Raw genomic sequence first — 19525 nt, 5'->3', positions numbered from 1 at the left:
GCTCTGAGCAAAAGCCAACAGTCAACATCAGAGCTGCTGCCCTTGTACATAGTGTAGCTTATTTAAAAGAGATGACCACCTTCCTGACAGCCGTGAGCCCATGGACTTCCATGGGATCAGCTTAGCTACTGCGATGCTTTCACTGCCTGGGCTGTAGGCACACTCCTGGACTCCAGCAGCCTCTTGTTAAAATCAGCAGTATGACTCTGAATTCAAGTCCCCTGTGGAACACCAAGGCCATAAACTGGACCAGCCCTGAGGTCATGTCCCATTCATAACCTCTGAGCAGGTTGTTTTTAGCATTCAGTGGATCTGTCTACTTGTCTGTTAATGGCAGTGGGACACGTAAAGGTGATCTTGCCAGGATACTGTGTTTCTGGGCCTCCAACCGGACTAAATACATTTACCATAGGTGTGTTCCAGAAAGTTCTCTCCCAGCCCTCCTCAGGTCCCCATCAGGACGTTCCCACTAAACCAGTCCCAGTGGCCCACAGTAGGGAGACAGGGCTCCTGGCTCAGTAGCCCCTCTGTACGGGGCTTGGGGCTGCGGACCCTTTTCCTCCAGGAAGCCTTGCTCCTGGCCAGCCTATGGGCATTGCCAGTGACATCATTCAGCTGGAGGCGTGCACGGTGCAGAGAAGGAAAATGGCAAACGCCAGGTTAAGCACCCTCCTCACCTGACAGGGGCTCCCCGAGACTGAGCGGGCTTCAGCATCACTGTGATGGTCGTGTCTGTTTCATTCAGTGGGGTGTCTGTGTCATATTCAGGCATCGATGGAGCTGGACAGAGAACAGAGAGAAGGGAGCTTAGCAAAGGTCCCAAACCCCTCTCATCACCTCCCTCAAGACAATCAGGATGCCTAGAAGGGAGGTGTTTGGGGAAGGGTAGGATGAGAGTCACATGGCATCCCAGGCTTTCAGCAAAGGAGGCCCTGACTTCCAACCTGCCCGTAGGTTCCTTCAAGGTACAGAAGAGTCTGGAGAAGGGTAGCAATGATGTGGCTGGTAACCCTCATGAATCAAGAAGTTCCATACCAAATAAACAGATAAATGCAGGAAATATAAGTACTTAAAGATGTGAATGCAAATGTGAATGGCAACCCTAAACGTATTTAAAATGCAAATGCAAATTACAGCAGTGATGAACTAGTTCCTCTTATCTTTTTTTTCTTCCTGAGATCCTCCCTTCTGATGGAAGTGTAACTAAATCTAATCCCTTGGGAAGGTAATTTAGCCATTTGTATTAAGAGCTATTAAACCCACATCGGTTTTAATTCAGTATCTCAATTTCTGGAATTTAATCCTAAAGTCATAATCCGAGCCAAGGAATTAAACTTTATTCTGTAACATGTTTATTGAAGCGTTATTTTATAAAAACATGGAAACACCAAATATATACAACCACAGGGGAATGTTTAATTAAATTACGTCCATCCACTTGACAGAACATTATAATGAAAGCAACGTGGAAGATGCTTATGGTTTAAGGATAAGTGGAAACATTAAGCTACAAAAAACACGGTGGGTCTGTATCTATGCAAAATGCGGATGCAGACCAGAACTGCACGCGTATTCTGAAAAAATGTAAATTGTAAAAACGGGGTCTGAGATAATTCTGCTTTGATGCTGTCTGGTGGGGGAGGGCACCCTACTGGTGATGGCAGGTGACATCCTGGACTGCTATGGCTCTGTAACACTCATTCACTCATTTGTTGCTTCATTCATTCATCAGATGTTTCATGAGAACCTGTGCTGTGCCCTGCACTGTCAAAAGGAATACTCTTGAAAATCAATCACATTTTTACAAACCAATCTGTATGGGCAAAATGTACTATTTAAGGCAACTGTGTTCTAGATAAATTATTTGGTGAATCACTCAGCATTCCGTCTGGTCTAGCCTAATTGATATCTTTTTTATACTTTAGGAAGTTCATGGATTAGGATTTCTTCATGAGATTACAGCACTGACACACAAGGGACTGCATCGTCCTTGCTTCTCCCAAGTCACATGGTGATGGTTGGCTCTGCCCTTTTTCACTCCCAGGAATATTAGGAATGGAAAAAACCACCACCACCACCTTTCTTCCTTTCCCCTTCCTAGGACAGATACCTGAAATTTTGGTGGCGATCCTGGTGGTAACAGGGGGCCCAAAGCCCTTTGCTGTGCTGGCCTTGATGGTGAAGGAGTAGGTGGTCCCGGGGTACAGACCCACAAAGAGGTGGTGGGTTTCATTCCGAAGCTTGAACACTTTGCCCCTCTGGCTGGAGAGGTCGGCACTCGGGTCCAATGAGCCCACGGCCTTGTAGTTGATCTGTACAAGGAGCCGGCAAACAAACATATCAGTGCCTCACCCAGGAAGCTGGGTGGAGTCCATATGGAGGAACATCAGGGGAGGAAAGCAGAAGGTGTGTGAGCCTGGTCAGCACTTCTGCTGTTAGCATCCACCTTACAGATGATCCCAGCCTCCCAATACTCCATGGCTAATACTCTGGAGCATCGCTATCCAATAGAAATAAAATTTAAGCCACATACATAATTTTCAATTTTCTAATAGTCACATTAAAGGAAAAAAAGTAAGAACATAAAGTAAATTAATTTTAGTAATACATTTTGTTAAACCCAGTAGATGTAAAATGTTATCATTTCAACCTGCAATCAACATAAAAAATTAATGAAATATTTTATATTCTTTTATTCATATTAGGTCTTAGAAATCAAGTATATATTTTACCATATGGTGCACCTGCATTTGGACTAGCCACATTTCAAAAGCGCAGGGACCCCGTGTGGCTACTGGCCATCACATTGGACAATGTGGCCATAGAGCAGTGTCCAAGTGTAGCATCCTGATAAGAATTACCTGAAAGCCTAATTAAAAATGCAGCTCATGGGCTTCCCTGGTGGCGCAGTGGTTGAGAGTCCGCCTGCCGATGCAGGGGACACTGGTTCGTGTCCCGGTCCGGGAAGATCCCACATGCCGCGGAGCGGCTGGGCCCGGGAGCCATGGCCGCTGAGCCTGCGTGTCCGGAGCCTGTGCTCCGCAACGGGAGAGGCCACAACAGTGAGAGGCCTGCGCACCGCAAAAAAAAAACAAACAAAAAAACCCTGCAGCTCATGCACCCCCTACTGCACATGGCGCTCTCTGGCGCTTTCTTGTGCATTATCTAGTTTTTCTTCCCTGAAACCTTGCAGACGTCAGAGTATTTATTCTCATTTTAATGTTGGAGAAACTGAGGCTCAACTGGCAACAATTTGTATCAAACCAGCGCTTTTCGAAATATCTGTGGTGAAGACCCAGTTGTTTCCCAGTCCACTGCAGACCCATAATGATCCAAAGACCACATCACACGTGACTCATCATGTGAGTTTGGCAATAACCAAACTGTTCTACATTATGTGCAAGGAGACGTGTCCACTGACCACACATACGGGTGTCACAGCAATGTCAAGGCCCTCCAAAGTCTCTAGACGCTCACTTTCAACTTCTGCACTTATCCTGCTGTGAATGTGACGAAACAGCTGGCATCCCTGGCACCGGCCCCCAAGGATCACCCTCTGAGAAGCACATTTCTAAATTACACAGTTGTTAAAGAGGCAAACTCAGGGTTTTTTTGTTTATCTAGTTTGTTCTATTAAAAGTGTTTTATTAGAGTATAATATATATATACAGAAAATTATACAGCTCAATGAATTTTTACTAACTGGACAGGACCATCTAACCACACCCAATCAAGAGACACAACATTACCAGACCCGAGATTTTCCCCTCATGCCCCCTTCCAATACTTTCCCTCCTCCCCCCAGCACGGATACCCTCTACCCTGATTTCTAACAGCACAGACTAGTTCTGCCTGGCTCTGAACTTTATCTAAATGGAATCATACGGAGTGTGCTCTTTAGCGTCAGCTTCTTTCTCTCAACGTCCCGTGTGAGATTCACGCGGCTGTCACATGCAGCCACAGATCAGGCATTGTCACGGTTATTCGGTGTCCTATCACTGACCCAAGACTAAACCCAGATCTGTTGGGTTTCATTCATTCACTCATTTGCTCCTCCACAACCATTCCCCGCATACTCCTGTACTATTCCAGGACCTGCGCTGTGTGCTCCCATGCCCTAGCAAATGAATGCACTGGACACAAGCTAGGCCCTGTCCTCAAGGTCTTCTGTTCCAGAACGAGGTGAGTCAACTACACAGACACCTCACATCACTTTGTCTTTTGTCAGGAATGTCCCATGCTTGTCAGGAAGGCCAAACCCAGGCAGAAAAGGTAATATACCAACTTTACGTCAAAAATAAGCAGTTGGCTGTTTCTGGCTAGGGCACCGAATGTTCTGGAGAAAGCAGTAACCTCTCTCCCCTATGAAGCAGGAGCAGTGCAGTGTAGCAACTGATGGCACATGTCGAGGACAGAGGCCAGACTTTGTCTGAAGCGCAGTGAGCCCAGGATGAGAAATGTACAGAACTGAAGGAATTGGCCATTGTGCTAGCAGAGCTGGCAGGGGCGCCCATCTAGCAGATCCCTGGGGGGGCCTGGTCACCCTGCCTACTCCAGCCCTTCTCAAAGGCAAGCACTGCAAACACCTGCCTCTCTTTGTCTGAGGGCTTTTCCCCTGGGTACGCACAGGAAGTGCTGGTTAATTCACACCCCCGGAGACCGGATTAATGGGAGGTGATAAATACACTCCACGTTTCCTCTTGAGATACCCCCGCAGCATCCCTGGGATTTCCCCGAGGGATGCCACTCCACTTGCCTCCATAGGTAGTTGACTGGAAAACACACCCATCGTTGGCTACTTTCTTTCCCTTACCCACTCCCTAGTATTTCCCACACTTCATAATCTGCTTGTGCTCAAATCCTTGTCTCAGGCTCTGCTTCTGAGAAATGCCAAACTAAGGCGAAGTGTTCAGGGAGGTATCTCAGGGGAGAACTGAACTAATACCTGAGGGTGATACAGAGTCTAGGAACACTCTAGATTCTAGGCAGAGGGAGCTAACCAGGCAAAGACCTGGGGTGGGGAAAGGCTTGGGAGAACCAAGAAGAGTCCCGTGTTGACTGGATGGTGGTGAGCAAACAGGAGAGCTGTGTGCAGCTGGATTCCAGTTTTCCCCAGCGGCAGATGTTTGGAGAGCTCTGCCTGTGTCTGCTAACCCAGGCCACCAGGGGAGAAGACGTGCTGGAGCACCCTTTGCAAATTCTGCCCCCGTCCCCTGCCTGGGCTGATGGCAACTACACTGATATACAGACAATGGGTGGTAAAATTCATGCCTTATTTACTAGCCAATTCCTTTTCTGTGCTCCAAATTCAATCCAGAAGCGACTCAATTTCCACCTAGCTGTCAATATAATATACTGTGCTCCCCTGCTCTCCTAACCTTTCCTGCTATTACAGGATCCTCACTTACTTGTAATGAAACACTATGAATAAATCAATGTATGTTAATATAGCGTGTCTTCAATTTTTTATGAAGGGCTTCACCAAATCTAATTCCCACTGCTTTGTCAGAAACAGTCTTTGAAAAATTTAACTTTCAAGTTTTACGAAGTTAGTGCGGGATCGGGCTGGGGGGCGGGGGGAAAGAAGGAAGGTGAGAAAAATTGAATGGGATGGAGCTGGGACCGTAAAATGCATCCTGCAATGTGACTCTTCATTTGGAAGTGGAGAGAGAGGAAGATTTGTTAGAATAGCAAACATAAAGTAAGGAGGTAGCAGGGGAAAGAGTGCTGAGCTACACAACAGCCCTGGGCTCCAGGGATGGGGCTCTGGCTGCAATGAAGTGTTCAGGGCCACCCCAGTCTCTCCTGGTCGCTCTCAGTGGGATCCCCAGCCACAAGCCAGAGTGAGCCCTTCATCACCAGAATCCAGTCACCCCTTGGAATCAAAAGAGCAACGGCTTCCCACAGCTTTCGGAATTAGGACCACATTCTTACCCTGTGGTTCTCCATCTCCTCACTGCATGAGCTGGCCTCGCCTGCCCTTCTATCTTTTTTTAAAAAAGTTATTCATTATTTATTTATTTTGGCTGCGCCAGGTCTTAGTTGTGGCATGCGGACTCTTAGTTGCAGTGTGCATGTGGGATCTAGTTCCCTGACTAGGGATGGAACCCAGGCCCCGTGCATTGGGAGCGTGGAGGCTTATCCATTGGACCACCAGGGAAGTCCCCTCCCGCCCTTCTACCTTGCATTCCAGGGCTTATTTCAGTGTCTGAAAAGAGCCATGGTCCCTTTTGCCACACTTTTTTCCTTCCCTTCACCTTGTTAATGACTCCCCACTACTTTTATACTGAACCATGAAATTATTTCATTGATGAGTCCCTTTTCCATCAGCCCAGAAGTCGAAAAAGTAAAGCCTGAAAGCCAGATTTGGCTCATCGCCTGTTTTCGTAAATAAAATCTGACCAGAACACAGCCCCACCATTATTTCTGTACTGTCTGTGATAGCTGCTGACACGCTACAAAGGCAGAATTAGGTAGTTGTAACTCCACAGAGTCTAACATATTTACTCTCTGACCCTGTATGGAAAGAGTCTGCTGAGCCCTGGACTAGACTTTAAGCTCTAAGAGAGCAAAGATCTTATGTGGTTTTTGCTCTGCATTTTTCCCCTTGGATAAATGACTGAATGATCAAACCAGGTTATGCGGCTTGGGCAATTTGCTTAACCGCCTAAAGTCTTGGGCTCTCGAAGGGTAAAATACTCCTTTTAATTCCAGTTTCTGTTTTTATTTATATTACAGAATGACCTGCAGCTTCTTTACTCCTGGAAGGCAGCCCCTTTGTTCAGAAGTAAGGCCCCGGGGGGGAGTCCATGAGTGACTTTAGCCTGTGCATCAAGGCGCCAGCTGCCATGGACCAGGGAACATCTTGGGAAGAACAGGCAGCCCTTCCACCGTGGGCTGATGAGGAGGGGGCAAGACAGGTGGGGAGAACAGAAAACAATTTCCCTCAAAGAGCCCATCAGGAAGGGCTTGCTTGCGTATTGAACGTGCTTAGGTTGAGCCAGGCTATGCTCCAGGCACTGGGCCAGGTGCCGGGTTAGACCACAGAGGTTCCACGTTCAAAATGAGCAAGTTTCTGGGCCTGAGGATGACATGGTGGATGGTGGTTAAGGGAAGATATGAGATAAAGTAGAGCTGAGGGAAGTGGCCAGGACTCAGAAGCAGGTTGTCAGAAGATGCAGTCATGAAAAAAACACCATTTTGGAGCACTTACTCTGTGCCAGGCACCGTGAAGAGAGACTCACATAAAAGTCATCTCATTTAATCCTTAAAAAAAAAATGGTGTGGATTCTTTATGGTTATTCCCATTCCTCAGCTGAGGAAACTGAGGCCAAGAGAGGTGACATGGTCAAAGTGCGAGCCAGGGTGAGGACAGCTCTGCGTGCAATCAGGCAGCTCGCTGGAAGGACAGACGGTGACATTCATGAAGTGTTCTCTGATGCCTCGGTTTCACCGCAGTGGGTACCACGATGCAGCAAGAACCTGGATAAGTCTATTTGGAAACACAGGGATGCCCTGATTGCTATTCAAAGAGCTCTTGCCCTAACAGATGACCCCCTATTGAGGAAACCCACAATGGCATCGACTGTCAGTGTTGATAGCATAAACTGGGTCAAGACCTGCCCACCTACAGCCTGAAGCTCCCAAAGCACCCTCTATAGCTTAGCATCCTCTCCTCTTGCTACTATACATGTGGTGTCTTCATCCTAAACCTTTTGGGGAAGGGAGGGTTCAGTACCCTATGTTATCCATTCCATCTGCTCCTGACTTTCTCCAAATGGTTTCCAGTCCATTTTCTGGAAGTCTCAAGATAGCAGAGTTTTAACAAGGCTACAGGTAAAATAGATTGACTTGGTCAGTTCAATGGATAAAGGTTAATTTTTTTAAAACTCAGAACAACTGGTTAAAATCTTTTGTCCCTCTTTTTTTACCTATTGTAAAAGTGTTTACAGGCATGGTCTCTTCCACCTTCTTGACTTCCAAGGCAAATGTATAAAAAGAGACCAGTTCAAGGTAATCTCCTCTTGTTAGAAGTGTAGTATTGATGCTTTGGTTTGCTGACAATTTAAAGATAAAATGTGAACATGTTTCCTTCTGAAGAACAGTGTGAACGCACAGATGGCCGCAATGCACATGCCAGTGACTTCTTGGCCATGGGGCCCTTGTATTTCCTAGAGAGCTGAGGACTAGGATAACAGCAGAAAAATGATTATGACCAACACACATATTGCTGTTCCTGGGTTTCTAACACTGCTGAGCCAGTGAGGGAGTGCAGGGACTTGCCACTTCTGTACACAGACAACTACTGCTTTTGTTTCCATTGTGACTGAATCATTCTCTCCATCAACAGATGTTCACCAAGAACCAATTCTGTGCTGGATTCTGTTCTGAGCTCTTGAGAAACACTGGTGAGGAAGACCCAGTTCCTGACTTTGGGGACCAACAGAGGCATTGGTAGGTCTTGCAGGTAACCAAAGCCTTTGGGAACACAGATCTGGGAGTAACTGCTTCTGCCAGAGAGAGTGAGGGCAGCATCCCAGAGAAGCTGCAAGAGCATTGGGCTAGGCTAGTGGCCCTCAGCCTGGATTCCAAAGCACATGCCCTGAAGACCTTTCAAAAAGTACCAATGCCTGCACCCACTCCACACTAATTGAATCGAACGTTTTGGCTACAAAGACCTGGACATCAGTACATTTTTAAAGTTCTCCAGGAGATTTGATTGGGAAGCCAGGGCTGAGAATGCTGGATCTGAGCCCTAAAGCATGAAGGCGATTGAGCAGAAGAACTATGAAATATGGCACATGCCAAGGAAAAGTATCCTAGAACAGCATGCTGGAAGGAACTGGAAACTCACCATTGGCATATCACAGTGATAGTTGCTGAAGGTAGGATTCACTACTGAATGCTAAAGTGGGTGGGTGAAATGAAGGAGAAATGAAATATTTGCATAACCTTATCTCTCCCCAAATGTAATAAGACCACAAGTTATTTGATAACCCTCCACCCAGAAGGTGGAGCCTAATTTCTCTCTCCTTGAGCATGGGCTGGAGCTAGTGACCTATGATGGAAAAGGGAAAAATGTAGCTTTAACACGAAGAGATCTGGCAGGGCTTAACCAAGGGATCAAGGTCAACATTGCCAACGACAAGTCAGTCACATTGAGATCAAGGGCTCCCTGGTATGTGATGAGAAGCATACATACCATCTGTGGTCTTCTTCCCCAGAACCTCCGTCCACCCATGAGATAATATCAGACTAGCCCAGACTGAGAAATGGTCATCACTCTTAAAAAATGTCAGAGTCATAAAGACAAGAAAAGCCCGAGACTTCCCTGGTGGCGCATTGGTTGAGAGTCCGCCTGCCAATGCAGGGGACGCGGGTTCGTGCCCCGGTCCGGAAGGATCACATGCCGCGGAGCGGCTGGGCCCGTGAGCCATGGCCGCTGAGTATGCGCGTCCAGAGCCTATGCTCCGTAACGAGAGAGGCCACAACAGTGAGAGGCCTGTGTACTGCAAAAAAAAAAAAAAAAAAAAAAAAAAAAAAGAAAAGAAAAGCCCAAGAAACTGTCATAGATTCGAGGAAAATAAGGAGACACAACACCTCAATGGTATGTGGGAACCTAGAAGGAGAAAAAAACACCTAGAGAAAAGCTTGGGAAATCTGGGGGAAAAAAAAAGTCTGGAGTTCAGTCAATAGTAATGAACAGATGTGAAGTCTCAGTTTTTGTTTTCAATTAATTAATTAATTTATTTTTGGCTGCATTGGGTCTTCGTTGCTGAGCGAGGGCTTTCTCTAGTTGCGGCGAGGGGGGGCTACTCTTCATTGCAGTGCATGGGCTTCTCATTGCGGTGGCTTCTCTTGTTGCGGAGCGTGGGCTCTAGGCACACGGGCTTCAGTAGTTGTGGTGCGCAGGCTCAGTAGTTGTGGCTTGTGGGCTCTAGAGTGCAGGCTCAGTAGTTGTGGCGCACGGGCTTAGTTGCTTTGCAGCACGTGGGATCCTCCCGGACCAGGGCTTGAACCCGTGTCCCTTGCATTGGCAGGCAGATTCCTAACCACTGTGCCACCAGGGACGCCCCTGTGAAGTCTCAGTTTTGATAAACATACCATGGCTAGGGAAGATGTTAACGTTCGAGGAAGTTGTGTGAAGGGTACGGAACTCCCTGTACTATTTTTGCAACTTTTTTGGGGGTAAATTTAGAATTATTTCAAAATAAAATGTTTAAGAAACCACAACAAAATGTGGCCTGCTGGGTTTGGTACCTGGGTTTGGTACCTTTGGCTGTAGAATAGAATCTACAACAAATATTCAGTGAGCTCTGGACTTGGCCCTGTGCTAAGAACTGGAGAGCCTTCAGAAACTTACAGTCCAGTGCAGGAGATGGGCATGACCACAGGAATGAGTCTTAAAGGCACGTGTAGATTACTGCTTTGAAGGAAGGGAAAATGGTTCTTGGGAGCATCTAATAGAGAAGGCTTCTGGGGTCCAGTAGTCTTCACCATAGAGTGTGAAGGTGTTAGCCAGATGAAGGGGGTGGGAGAGGGGATGGGGGGAAGTGATGGGAGTCAGAGAGTGAAGGAAGAGGAGGTCAGAGAGATGCCCTTGGGCAGGATGGCTACTGACCTATGAGTGCTTTTGTGCAAATAAGAAAAAGGCATTTCTCTAGGCAGATGCTGACCCTCCAATCCCAGCCCCCTGTATTTCAGTGAGCTGAAAGTACCGTTGTGAGAAGGAAAAAATATGGCTTTCTTTTCTTTTTTTTTTTTTTTTTTGCGGTACACGGGCCTCTCGCTGTTGTAGCCTCTCCCGTTGCAGAGCACAGGCTCCGGACGCGCAGGCTCAGCGGCCATGGCTCAGAGGCCCAGCTGCTCCGCGGCATGTGGGATCTTCCCAGACGGGGGCGCGAACCTGTGTCCCCTGCATCGACAGGCAGACTCTCAACCACTGTGCCACCAGGGAAACCCAATATGCCTTTCTTAATGCCTAGTCATAGTCCTCCTGACAGATACAGGAGGTAGCTTAGTGGGTTTCATCCCCTTGGTGGTATAGTGTACAACCCATGCAACGGTTTGTGACAGTCCTGCATTGAGGTCAGGTCATGGAAGTCTTTACGTGAATGTTCAAATGCTTGGATTTTATCTTGAGGGCAGTATAGAGTCATTAAATGGGAGGGATACAGCATCATACCTGTATTTAAGAATAGTGCTACTAAAATTGTGGTCTATAGACAAAATACCATCAGCATCGCCCAGGAGCTTGTTAGAGATGCAGATCGGGGGCCCATCTCAGACCTACTGATCAAAATGTCTGGGGTTGGGTCCAGGAACCTGCATTTTAACAAGTTCTCCAGGTGATGCTCATGTGTGTTGAATTTGCAGAGGCACCTTCGCTGGCGAGGGTACGGGGTTCTGAACTGACTGGAGGAACAGTCAGAGCCTGACTGTCATCCAGATGACAGGTGACAAAGAAGGCCTGGTTCGGACTGGAAGCTGAGGGGATGGAGAGAAGGGGGTGAATCTGAGAGCTGCTGAGTTCTGGCTGGTGAAGGGTAAGGTCCCTAGAGATGTAGGAATGAGGTAGAGCCCACACGTGGCACCGGGCCCAATGGGGGATGAGTCTTTTCAGGGAACTACTGGGGAAGATCTGTGAATGTCCAACAGCCTGATCCTTCTGATGCTGTTGACATTCAAGAATGAGAAGAGTCGGGGAGGGGAGACCATTGGATTTTAGCCTTGCAGAACCTTATTGAAACCTAGATCCACCACATACCAAGAATTGCGTTACTAGGATGTATTTTGTAACCTCACCAGCCAAAGTGCTCTACTAACTATTGGATGGGGCACAAGTCCCTGGGTAGGCCCTGCCAGGCTTCTCTGGTTCCTAAGGCTGAGCTCCGAAGTCAGGGGCCCAGACTGTGGGCTGGGCTGGCTAGGCCAGGGTCTGCCTGGGCTATGCTCCTTTCCAGGCGCTGCCAGCACAGGGAATGATGCCTGCAATTTGCTGGCCACAAAAGTCCTGCTGTCACCCTACAGGGAGCTTGTTCTAGTCTTGTGTGGACTCCCTTGGTCGCCAGGATTGAAAGATGTTTGCCCAACTTGGCTTTTGCTGATTTCCAATCAATATCCTGTTTTCCGCTTTCAGATGGTTTCCTGGTGGCTCTGGGATCAAACACTAGGAGAAAGCAAGCTCCAAATACAACTGGTCCAGGGTCATTAGTATTCACCACCCAGCAACCAAAACTGAAAAGTTGGTGATAGTAGGTGATAATAACAAGAATTAACATGTATTGAGTGCTTACCATGCACGCCCCACTCTCTTCCCTAAATCACCACCCTGCCCCTCAGATCCCAGGCAGACTTCAGGTGGTGTCTTTCTGTCAATACATGATCCCCCTACTAGCATCTCAGCCCCTCCAAGCCTCACCACTGGACTACTTTTCCGTTTCCTCCTCTCCCCTCCTCTCCCCAACAGGGGAGGGATATTCTGACAGTTCACTCTTTCAACCTGCTCTGAATTTCAAAGATGCTGTCAGATTCCCATAACGGGGCCACCTTCAACTCTGATGGCTCTAAGCTTTTTCTTCCTAAACTGTCATAATGCAGCTTAATAATATGAAGCTTAAACCTCCTTTCAGCTTTTAATCTCGTGCTGCGGTGTCCTGGGTGCTATGATTTTATTATTTTCATAGAAGTCTTTTTGCTTAATGAGTCTGTCTAGTGATATTCCCAATTGCTTGTACTCTGCATTGCAATATTTCTCAGGTTTCTAAGTATAAGCTGCTTGCCTTCCAACTTCACACTCAGCTGACTGCTGTTCTGCTGAGTTTAACCTGGTTAAGTTGCTAAGTTGCAATGACCAATTCCTCTCCGGTTGGCTCTGGGCATGAAGATGAGAGAGAAGTTGAATTATCCCTTGACCCTGCTCCCTGGAACCCTGCAGCCCCACCCATGGCCTTTCTGGCAGAGACAGCCGGGGGAAATCCTTCAATGAGGGCAAGGCCTGGATGCTGTTTATTCATTGCTATAACTGCCAACACCCAGCTTGGCACAGAGTAGAAGTCAATGAGGTTCGCAAATAAATGAGGATTAATAACGAAAATGTAATAAACTCAGAATGTGGTACAGCTGGGTTTGAAATGAAGTCATTCTGATGCCAAAGTCCAGCATTTTCCACCCAGAGCTGCCACTTTGCCCTTAGCCCTCTGGGCATGTATGTGACCAGTTGCCAGGGGGACCACTGGCTGTGGGTATCGGCAACCATCAGGCTATAAGGCTCTGGAGTGGGTCTGTCTGGGCCTGCCTCCCCACAGAGGGACTGACTCAATTCAATTATGTATTCAATCATTAACGAGGCCTAAGTTGCTGAAGCTCTTGTCCTCTGGGGTCTGAGTTTCCACCTCTGTATAAGTAGAAAGGCCCTTCAGTGCTTTCCCATTTTTGGTGCTTTATAAAAATGGCCACACATCCTGGACAGCCCTCCCACCAAGGGATAGAACTTACGTCTCCCTCTTGAGTCTAAGAGAACTTGTGACTGCTCTGACCAACAGAGCGTGGAGGAGATGGTGCTGTGTGGCTTCTGAGACTGGATCATAAAAGGCAATGCAGGGCTTCCCTGGTGGCGCAGTGGTTAAGAATCCGCCTGCCAATGCAGGGGACACAGGTTCGAGCCCTGGTCCAGGAAGATCCCACATGACGCGGAGCAACTAAGCCCGTGAGCCACAACTACTGAGCCTGTGAGCCACAACTACTGAGCCTGTGTGCCACAACTACTGAAGCCCTCGCACATAGAGTCCATGCTCTGCAACAAGAGAAGCCACCGCAACAAAAAGCCCGCGCACTGCAGCCAAGAGTTGCCCCTGCTCGTTGCAACTAGAGAAAGCCCCCGGGCAGCAATGAAGACCCAACGCAGACAAAAATAAATAAAGAAAATAAAGAAATTTATTAGAAAAAAAAAAAGGCTATGCAGCTTCTGACCTGTTCACAGGGGTTGCTCAAGTCTACAGCGTCTAAACTGTTGTGTAAGTTTAAGCCTGTGGGATGGCCATGCTGTGAGGAAGCACAGGGCACATGAAGAGGCCCAGCTGAATCAAGTCTTTGAGTCCTACTGTCCAGGCACCAGACTGCTAAGTGAGCAAGCCTCCAGATGCTTCCAGTTCTCAGCTGACTAGTCACTCCCGGCCATTTGAGTCTCCTTGGCTGAGCCCCTAGATGTCATGGGGCTGAAACAGGCCAGGCTTTTTCAAATTCCTGACCCACAGAACCTGTGAGCATTATAAGGTTGTTGTCTGATGCCACTAAATTTGGGGGTGGTTTGTTACACAACAATAGTAAGTAGAACATCATTTGTCCATTAGACTTGAGAGTTTCTTGAGAGCATGGATACCATTTTATTCACTTTTGTAGCCCCAAAAGGAAACATAGTATATGCTCAGTAAATACATGCTACCTTCTTAACCAAGTGATCAAAGTTAACAACTCTAGTAATGAGAAATATGGACATCAGGTGCCTCCTGATAAGAGGCTCTGGAGGAAGGAATATCCTTTATGTGGTAGTTTTGCCAAAAACGCATAACCTGAATTAAAGAACGGTCTACACAATGACTGACCAGTACTCTTCAAAAGTGCCAAGGTCACAAAAGGCAAAGACTGAGGGGCTGTCCCAGACTAGGGGGAAACGAAGGCATAATAATAATAATTGCAATCAATGTAGGATCCTGGCTTGGAAACAGGACATCAGTGGGAAAACAAAGTAAACCTTAAATAAGGTCTGTAGATTACAGTATTCACATACTGTAGTTTAAAATATGCATCAATGTTAATTTCCTGGTTTCATACATTTCACTGTGGCCATGTGTGATGCTAGCACTAAGGGGTGATGCATATGTGGGAACTGCACTAATTTTGCAATTTTTCTGTAAGTCTGAAAGCATTTTAAAATTAAATATTTGAGAAAAGAAAGAACAAAAGTAAACATTTGCTAAGTCACATTGATTGGCTAGTCTGGAATCATGGAACCACAGGTCAGAAGTCAAAGGCTCAACCCTCTGCTTCTCGCTTCCTTGTAGAAATTCATTGCAATAACGATATGAGTTAATACTTATTGCCATTCAACTCTGCCAGGAGCCATGCCAAGCGCTGTCCACGAATGACCCATTTAATCACCACAAGTTTCTGAGTCTGGTACCATTATTCTCCCCATTTTACAGATGAGGAAACGGAGGCATGGGGAGAATAAGTAATTTTGCAGGGTTCTCACAGGTAGTAAGTGGCAGAGCCAGACCTGGAACTCAGGCAGTGGGAATCTAGAGTCCACCTGCTTAACTAACCTCAGTGCTCTGACGAGTGCCTCAGTGCCATGATGAGTGGCCAGTCTCGCTTTCAGGGTCTGGGAGACCAGAAACTGCCTGTTTGGCAAAAGGTCAGCTGGAGTGAGAGGACACACCTGGAGTTTGGAAGGACAGGGAGAGCTCCTGGTTAGAGAGCTGGGGACAGGGATGCCAAAGTTAAGGAGAGCTGGGGTGGAAGTAAATTTGGAGATTGCAGGGAGACCAGTGGGCTGCTACCTGACTGAATTTTCCACGCCCCCCAGAGCCTTCCTCCTTCCAGCTTGGAACTTCTGGCCTCCGTCAGAAGGTGAAGGCAGGGGCAGATTTGCGCAGCCTTTCCTTAGAGAAATCCATTGATCACATAATCACACATTCTGGGTCAGCAGAGGGCTGAGGGCTGAAGTTTCACTCCATCACATTTTTCCTTCATTCAGGATTTTTCTCATGAAATTCAAATAGAATTGACTTTTCTCTCCCACCTCCCCTAAATTAGGCATTAGGAAAGGGGGAAAAAAGGGTGGACATACTGGAGATCTGAGCATCAGTTCTATCTAGCAGAACAGCATTTGTAAGATGTATTATTAGCCCCTATTATTATGGGAAGGCTTTGTGAAAGTCTATTATTATTATTATTTTTTTTTTGGTTGTATCTCCTCCTCCCCACAAGAGATGAAAGCTTTTGTTTTTCTTTCTTTTTCATTAAAATGATCTTTTATTCTAACACTCTTTTCTGTTGGTCTCAGGTGAGAAGCTCCTCTTCTAATCTTGCAAATGTGGTATTTCCCCAGAAGCAGACACACAGCAGGTGACATTGCTACTTATGGAACTGTCATTTCTGGTGAGATAGGTCATTAGGAACCTCCTATTCTGTGGTGACCCCAGGCTCTCAGCTGGGTCTAGAATAGAACCTTACAGCCAGAGGGAGCTTTTCCATTTACAAACAGTCAGGAGAAACCAAGGCTCAGAGAGGTTAAGAGGCACATCTAGGGTCACAGAGCAGGTAGATCTTCTCTGAGAAGGCAGCTGTGGGATTACGAAACAGCTTGGGAGGGAACCAGAAAACCTAGGTGCAAATCCTGATGCTTCCTCTTAACAGACGGTTGTCTGGAGCAGTACTGCCCACTAGAAATAGAATGTGAGCCACATCTGTAATTTTATATTTCCTAAGAAATAATTTATATTTCTTTAAAATTAAAAAAGAAATAGGTGATAGTTATTTTAATATTATATTTCACTTAAACTAAGATATCCACAATGTTATTATTTCAACATATAATCAACACACCGTTATTAATGAGATATTTTACATTCTGTTTTCCTACTGGTTGAAATCGGTGTGTAGTTTACACTTCCTGCACATCTTGATTTGGATTAGCCACAGATCAAGGGCTTACTAGTCAAGACTCACTAGCAAAATTTTCCCCATGAAATTTTAATTCTACAGGTATGTTATCTAGCTGTATATGGACTCTACACATACCTGCATAACTGTTTTGGTACTTTACATATAGCGTGAAATGCATATGAAGAGGAAGGTTTTCTTCACCACCCCTACCCCAAGAACAAATTTTTACCTCTTGGGGGCAATAGCACCCTTGTTAAGAATGCATGGTCTAGAACAAGTAGTAACAGCACTGAACTTTGGGTTCCTATCTGTAAAATGAGGACTGGTGAGTGGACAAAACGAGGCAGGTTTTGTGGGGACGCATCTGGTAGCGCTGAGTGTGGCACGGATGCTAAGAACTAAGTTGAACTGGTGCTTCCAACACATTGTTCCCTCCCATGTGGGGGGTGGGGCCCAGGAGTTAGGCTCCTCCCCAGCCTGCAGGCAGCTCCAGGCTGCTTGCTATCTGCCCAGGTCCTCTCTCCTGCCTCAGGGGATTCCACCAAGTTGCCACATAAGAGACTGGGATGCTGTCCTTCAGCCTGGCCACAGCCCAGCCAATGGCAGCAGGAACTTGTGGACCCCAGCTTCAACGCCTCCCCTCCCCTACTGGACACAGAATTGATGCCGAAGGGCCAGACGACACCCGTGAGGGGCAGCCCAGGTCTCCTGATGCCTCGACCAGGCTTCTCTTCCCTCCTTTGGATGCTCACTGGCAGGGGGTGGTACCCAGGCTTACAATCTCTGCAGAGACACACGTCACATGTCCCAACTCCACCCACCCCACCCCTGCAGTCTACCCCAGAACTGAGAGGTTGCCAAGTGTGGGCTAAGGTGGCTTCTCCCCTTTTAAAAAGCCCATGCCCTCTGCAGGTGAAGATACAGATCCAATGTCCCAGCTCCCCAGAGACTCTGGCATCTTCTTCCCTTCCCAGCCTGATCCTTTGTAGTGGCCAGTAGGATCCATCTCTGCACCTGTGGCTCCCAAGGAGTTCTAACTTGTCAATGATAACCATCTCTACCCAGTTCTTCCTTGTGTCCCACCTGAGTGACACATGCCCCAGAGGCAATGCTAGGGGTCACTGGGGAATCATCTAGAATGCCTTTGGAGACAGGGACCTCAGTCCCTCCTAGTCACTCTGCTCTCCCTCTGATTCCATCGACTCTACATGGCACACGTGAGCGGGGCTTACTGCAAAGACAATGACTTGGTGTCCTCAGCTGGGGATGGAGAGTAAAACCTACGTGGTGGACATCTGACTGCCTGGCCTTCCAGAGCTGTGCTTCATTAGCCATCCACTGTAGGGAGATGCCAAGCTGCAGGCTGGAAAGGAAATTGGCTTTGGGATTCTGCCTTTCTTTTCTTGCCTCACAGTAAAGTGTATTCTCGAATTCTTGTGTTTCTTTATAGATATAACCCCTCCCCTACCTTTCACTTGGGAGGAGGTTAGGGATGGAAAGAAATTGTTTTGAATCTTATCGGTAAAGTCTCAAGGAGAACAAAAAGAAAAACTCTGAATTCTGGAAGACTTAACAGTGTGGACATGATCTTGGGTGCATAGGGCTGGTTTGCAGCTGTGATGTTTAGCAGCTGGGTGACTTCTAACAAGGCTCAGTTACATCATCAAGAGGAAAGGCTCACTGTGAATCTGAAATGTGTCCATGTATATAAGACCCCTTGGAAATGCCTAGAACTTTGTAGGATATCATCAAATGGTCCAGTTAGACCTGAATTTACAACATTAGAGAGGGTCTTTGAGGGTACTATAGTTAAACCAAAGATTCATTCAACTGGAGTTAACAATTATGTATTGAGCTCATCCACCAGACGACAGACAGCAGAAGCAAGAAGGACCACAATCCTGAAGCCTGTGGAACAAAAACCACATTCACAGAAAGATGGACAAGATGAAAAGGCAGAGGGCTATGTACCACATGAAGGAACGAGATAAAACCCCAGAAAAACAACTAAATGAAGTGGAGATAGGCAACCTTCCAGAAAAAGAATTCAGAATAATGATAGTGAAGATGATCCAGAACCTCAGAAAAACAATGGAGGCAAAGATCAAGAAGATGCAAGAAATGTTTAACAAAGACCTAGAAGAGTTAAAGAACAAACAAACAGAAATGAACAATACAATAACTGAAATGAAAACTACACTAGAAGGAAGCAATAGCAGAATAACTGAGGCAGAAGAACGGATAAGGGACCTAGAAGACAGAATGGCGGAATGCACTGCTGCAGAACAGAATAAAGAAAAAACAACGAAAAGAAATGAAGACAGCCTAAGAGACCTCTGGGACAACATTAAACGCAACAACATTCACATTATAGGGGTCCCAGAAGGAGAAGAGAGAGAGAAAGGATCAGAGAAAATATTCGAAGAGATTATAGTTGAAAACTTCCCTAACATGGGAAAGGAAAATTGCCACCTAAGTTCAGGAAGCACAGCGAGTCCCATACAGGATAAACCCAAGGAGAAACATGCCAAGACACATAGTAATCAAATTGGCAAAAATTAAAGACAAAGAAAAATTACTGAGAGCAGCAAGAGAAAAACGACAAATAACATACAGGGGAACTCCCATAAGGTTAACATATCAGAGCAGAAATAAATGAAATAGAAACAAAGAAAACAATAGCAAAGATCAATAAAACTAAAAGCTGGTTCTTCAAGAAGATAAACAAAATTGATAACACATTATCCAGACTCATCAAGAAAAGGACTCAAATCAATAAAATTAGAAATGAAAGAGGAGAAGTTACAACAGACACCGCAGAAATACAATGCATCCTAAGAGACTACTACAAGCAACC

The 19525-nt window shown here is 46.5% G+C and overlaps 1 protein-coding gene across 1 annotated transcript in view; it reads right to left on the bottom strand.

The window, feature by feature from the left end:
- PTPRT (protein tyrosine phosphatase receptor type T) overlaps window positions 1–19525 on the bottom strand; it is a 754628-nt gene that overhangs the window by 265118 nt on the left and 469985 nt on the right. Inside the window, exons 9-10 of the mRNA XM_024746810.1 lie at window positions 2111–2312; window positions 678–780 (exon numbers count right to left, since the gene is read on the bottom strand). Of these exons, the coding sequence (XP_024602578.1) occupies window positions 678–780; window positions 2111–2312 (305 nt within the window). The remainder of the gene's footprint in view (window positions 1–677; window positions 781–2110; window positions 2313–19525) is intronic.

This window comes from Neophocaena asiaeorientalis, unplaced genomic scaffold (assembly GCF_003031525.2).
Source record: "Neophocaena asiaeorientalis asiaeorientalis breed wild unplaced genomic scaffold, Neophocaena_asiaeorientalis_V1.1 scaffold132, whole genome shotgun sequence".
NCBI classification, from domain to species: domain Eukaryota; kingdom Metazoa; phylum Chordata; class Mammalia; order Artiodactyla; family Phocoenidae; genus Neophocaena; species Neophocaena asiaeorientalis.
Note: the sequence above shows the minus strand (reverse complement) of the source record. Positions and strands in the feature narration are given on the sequence as shown.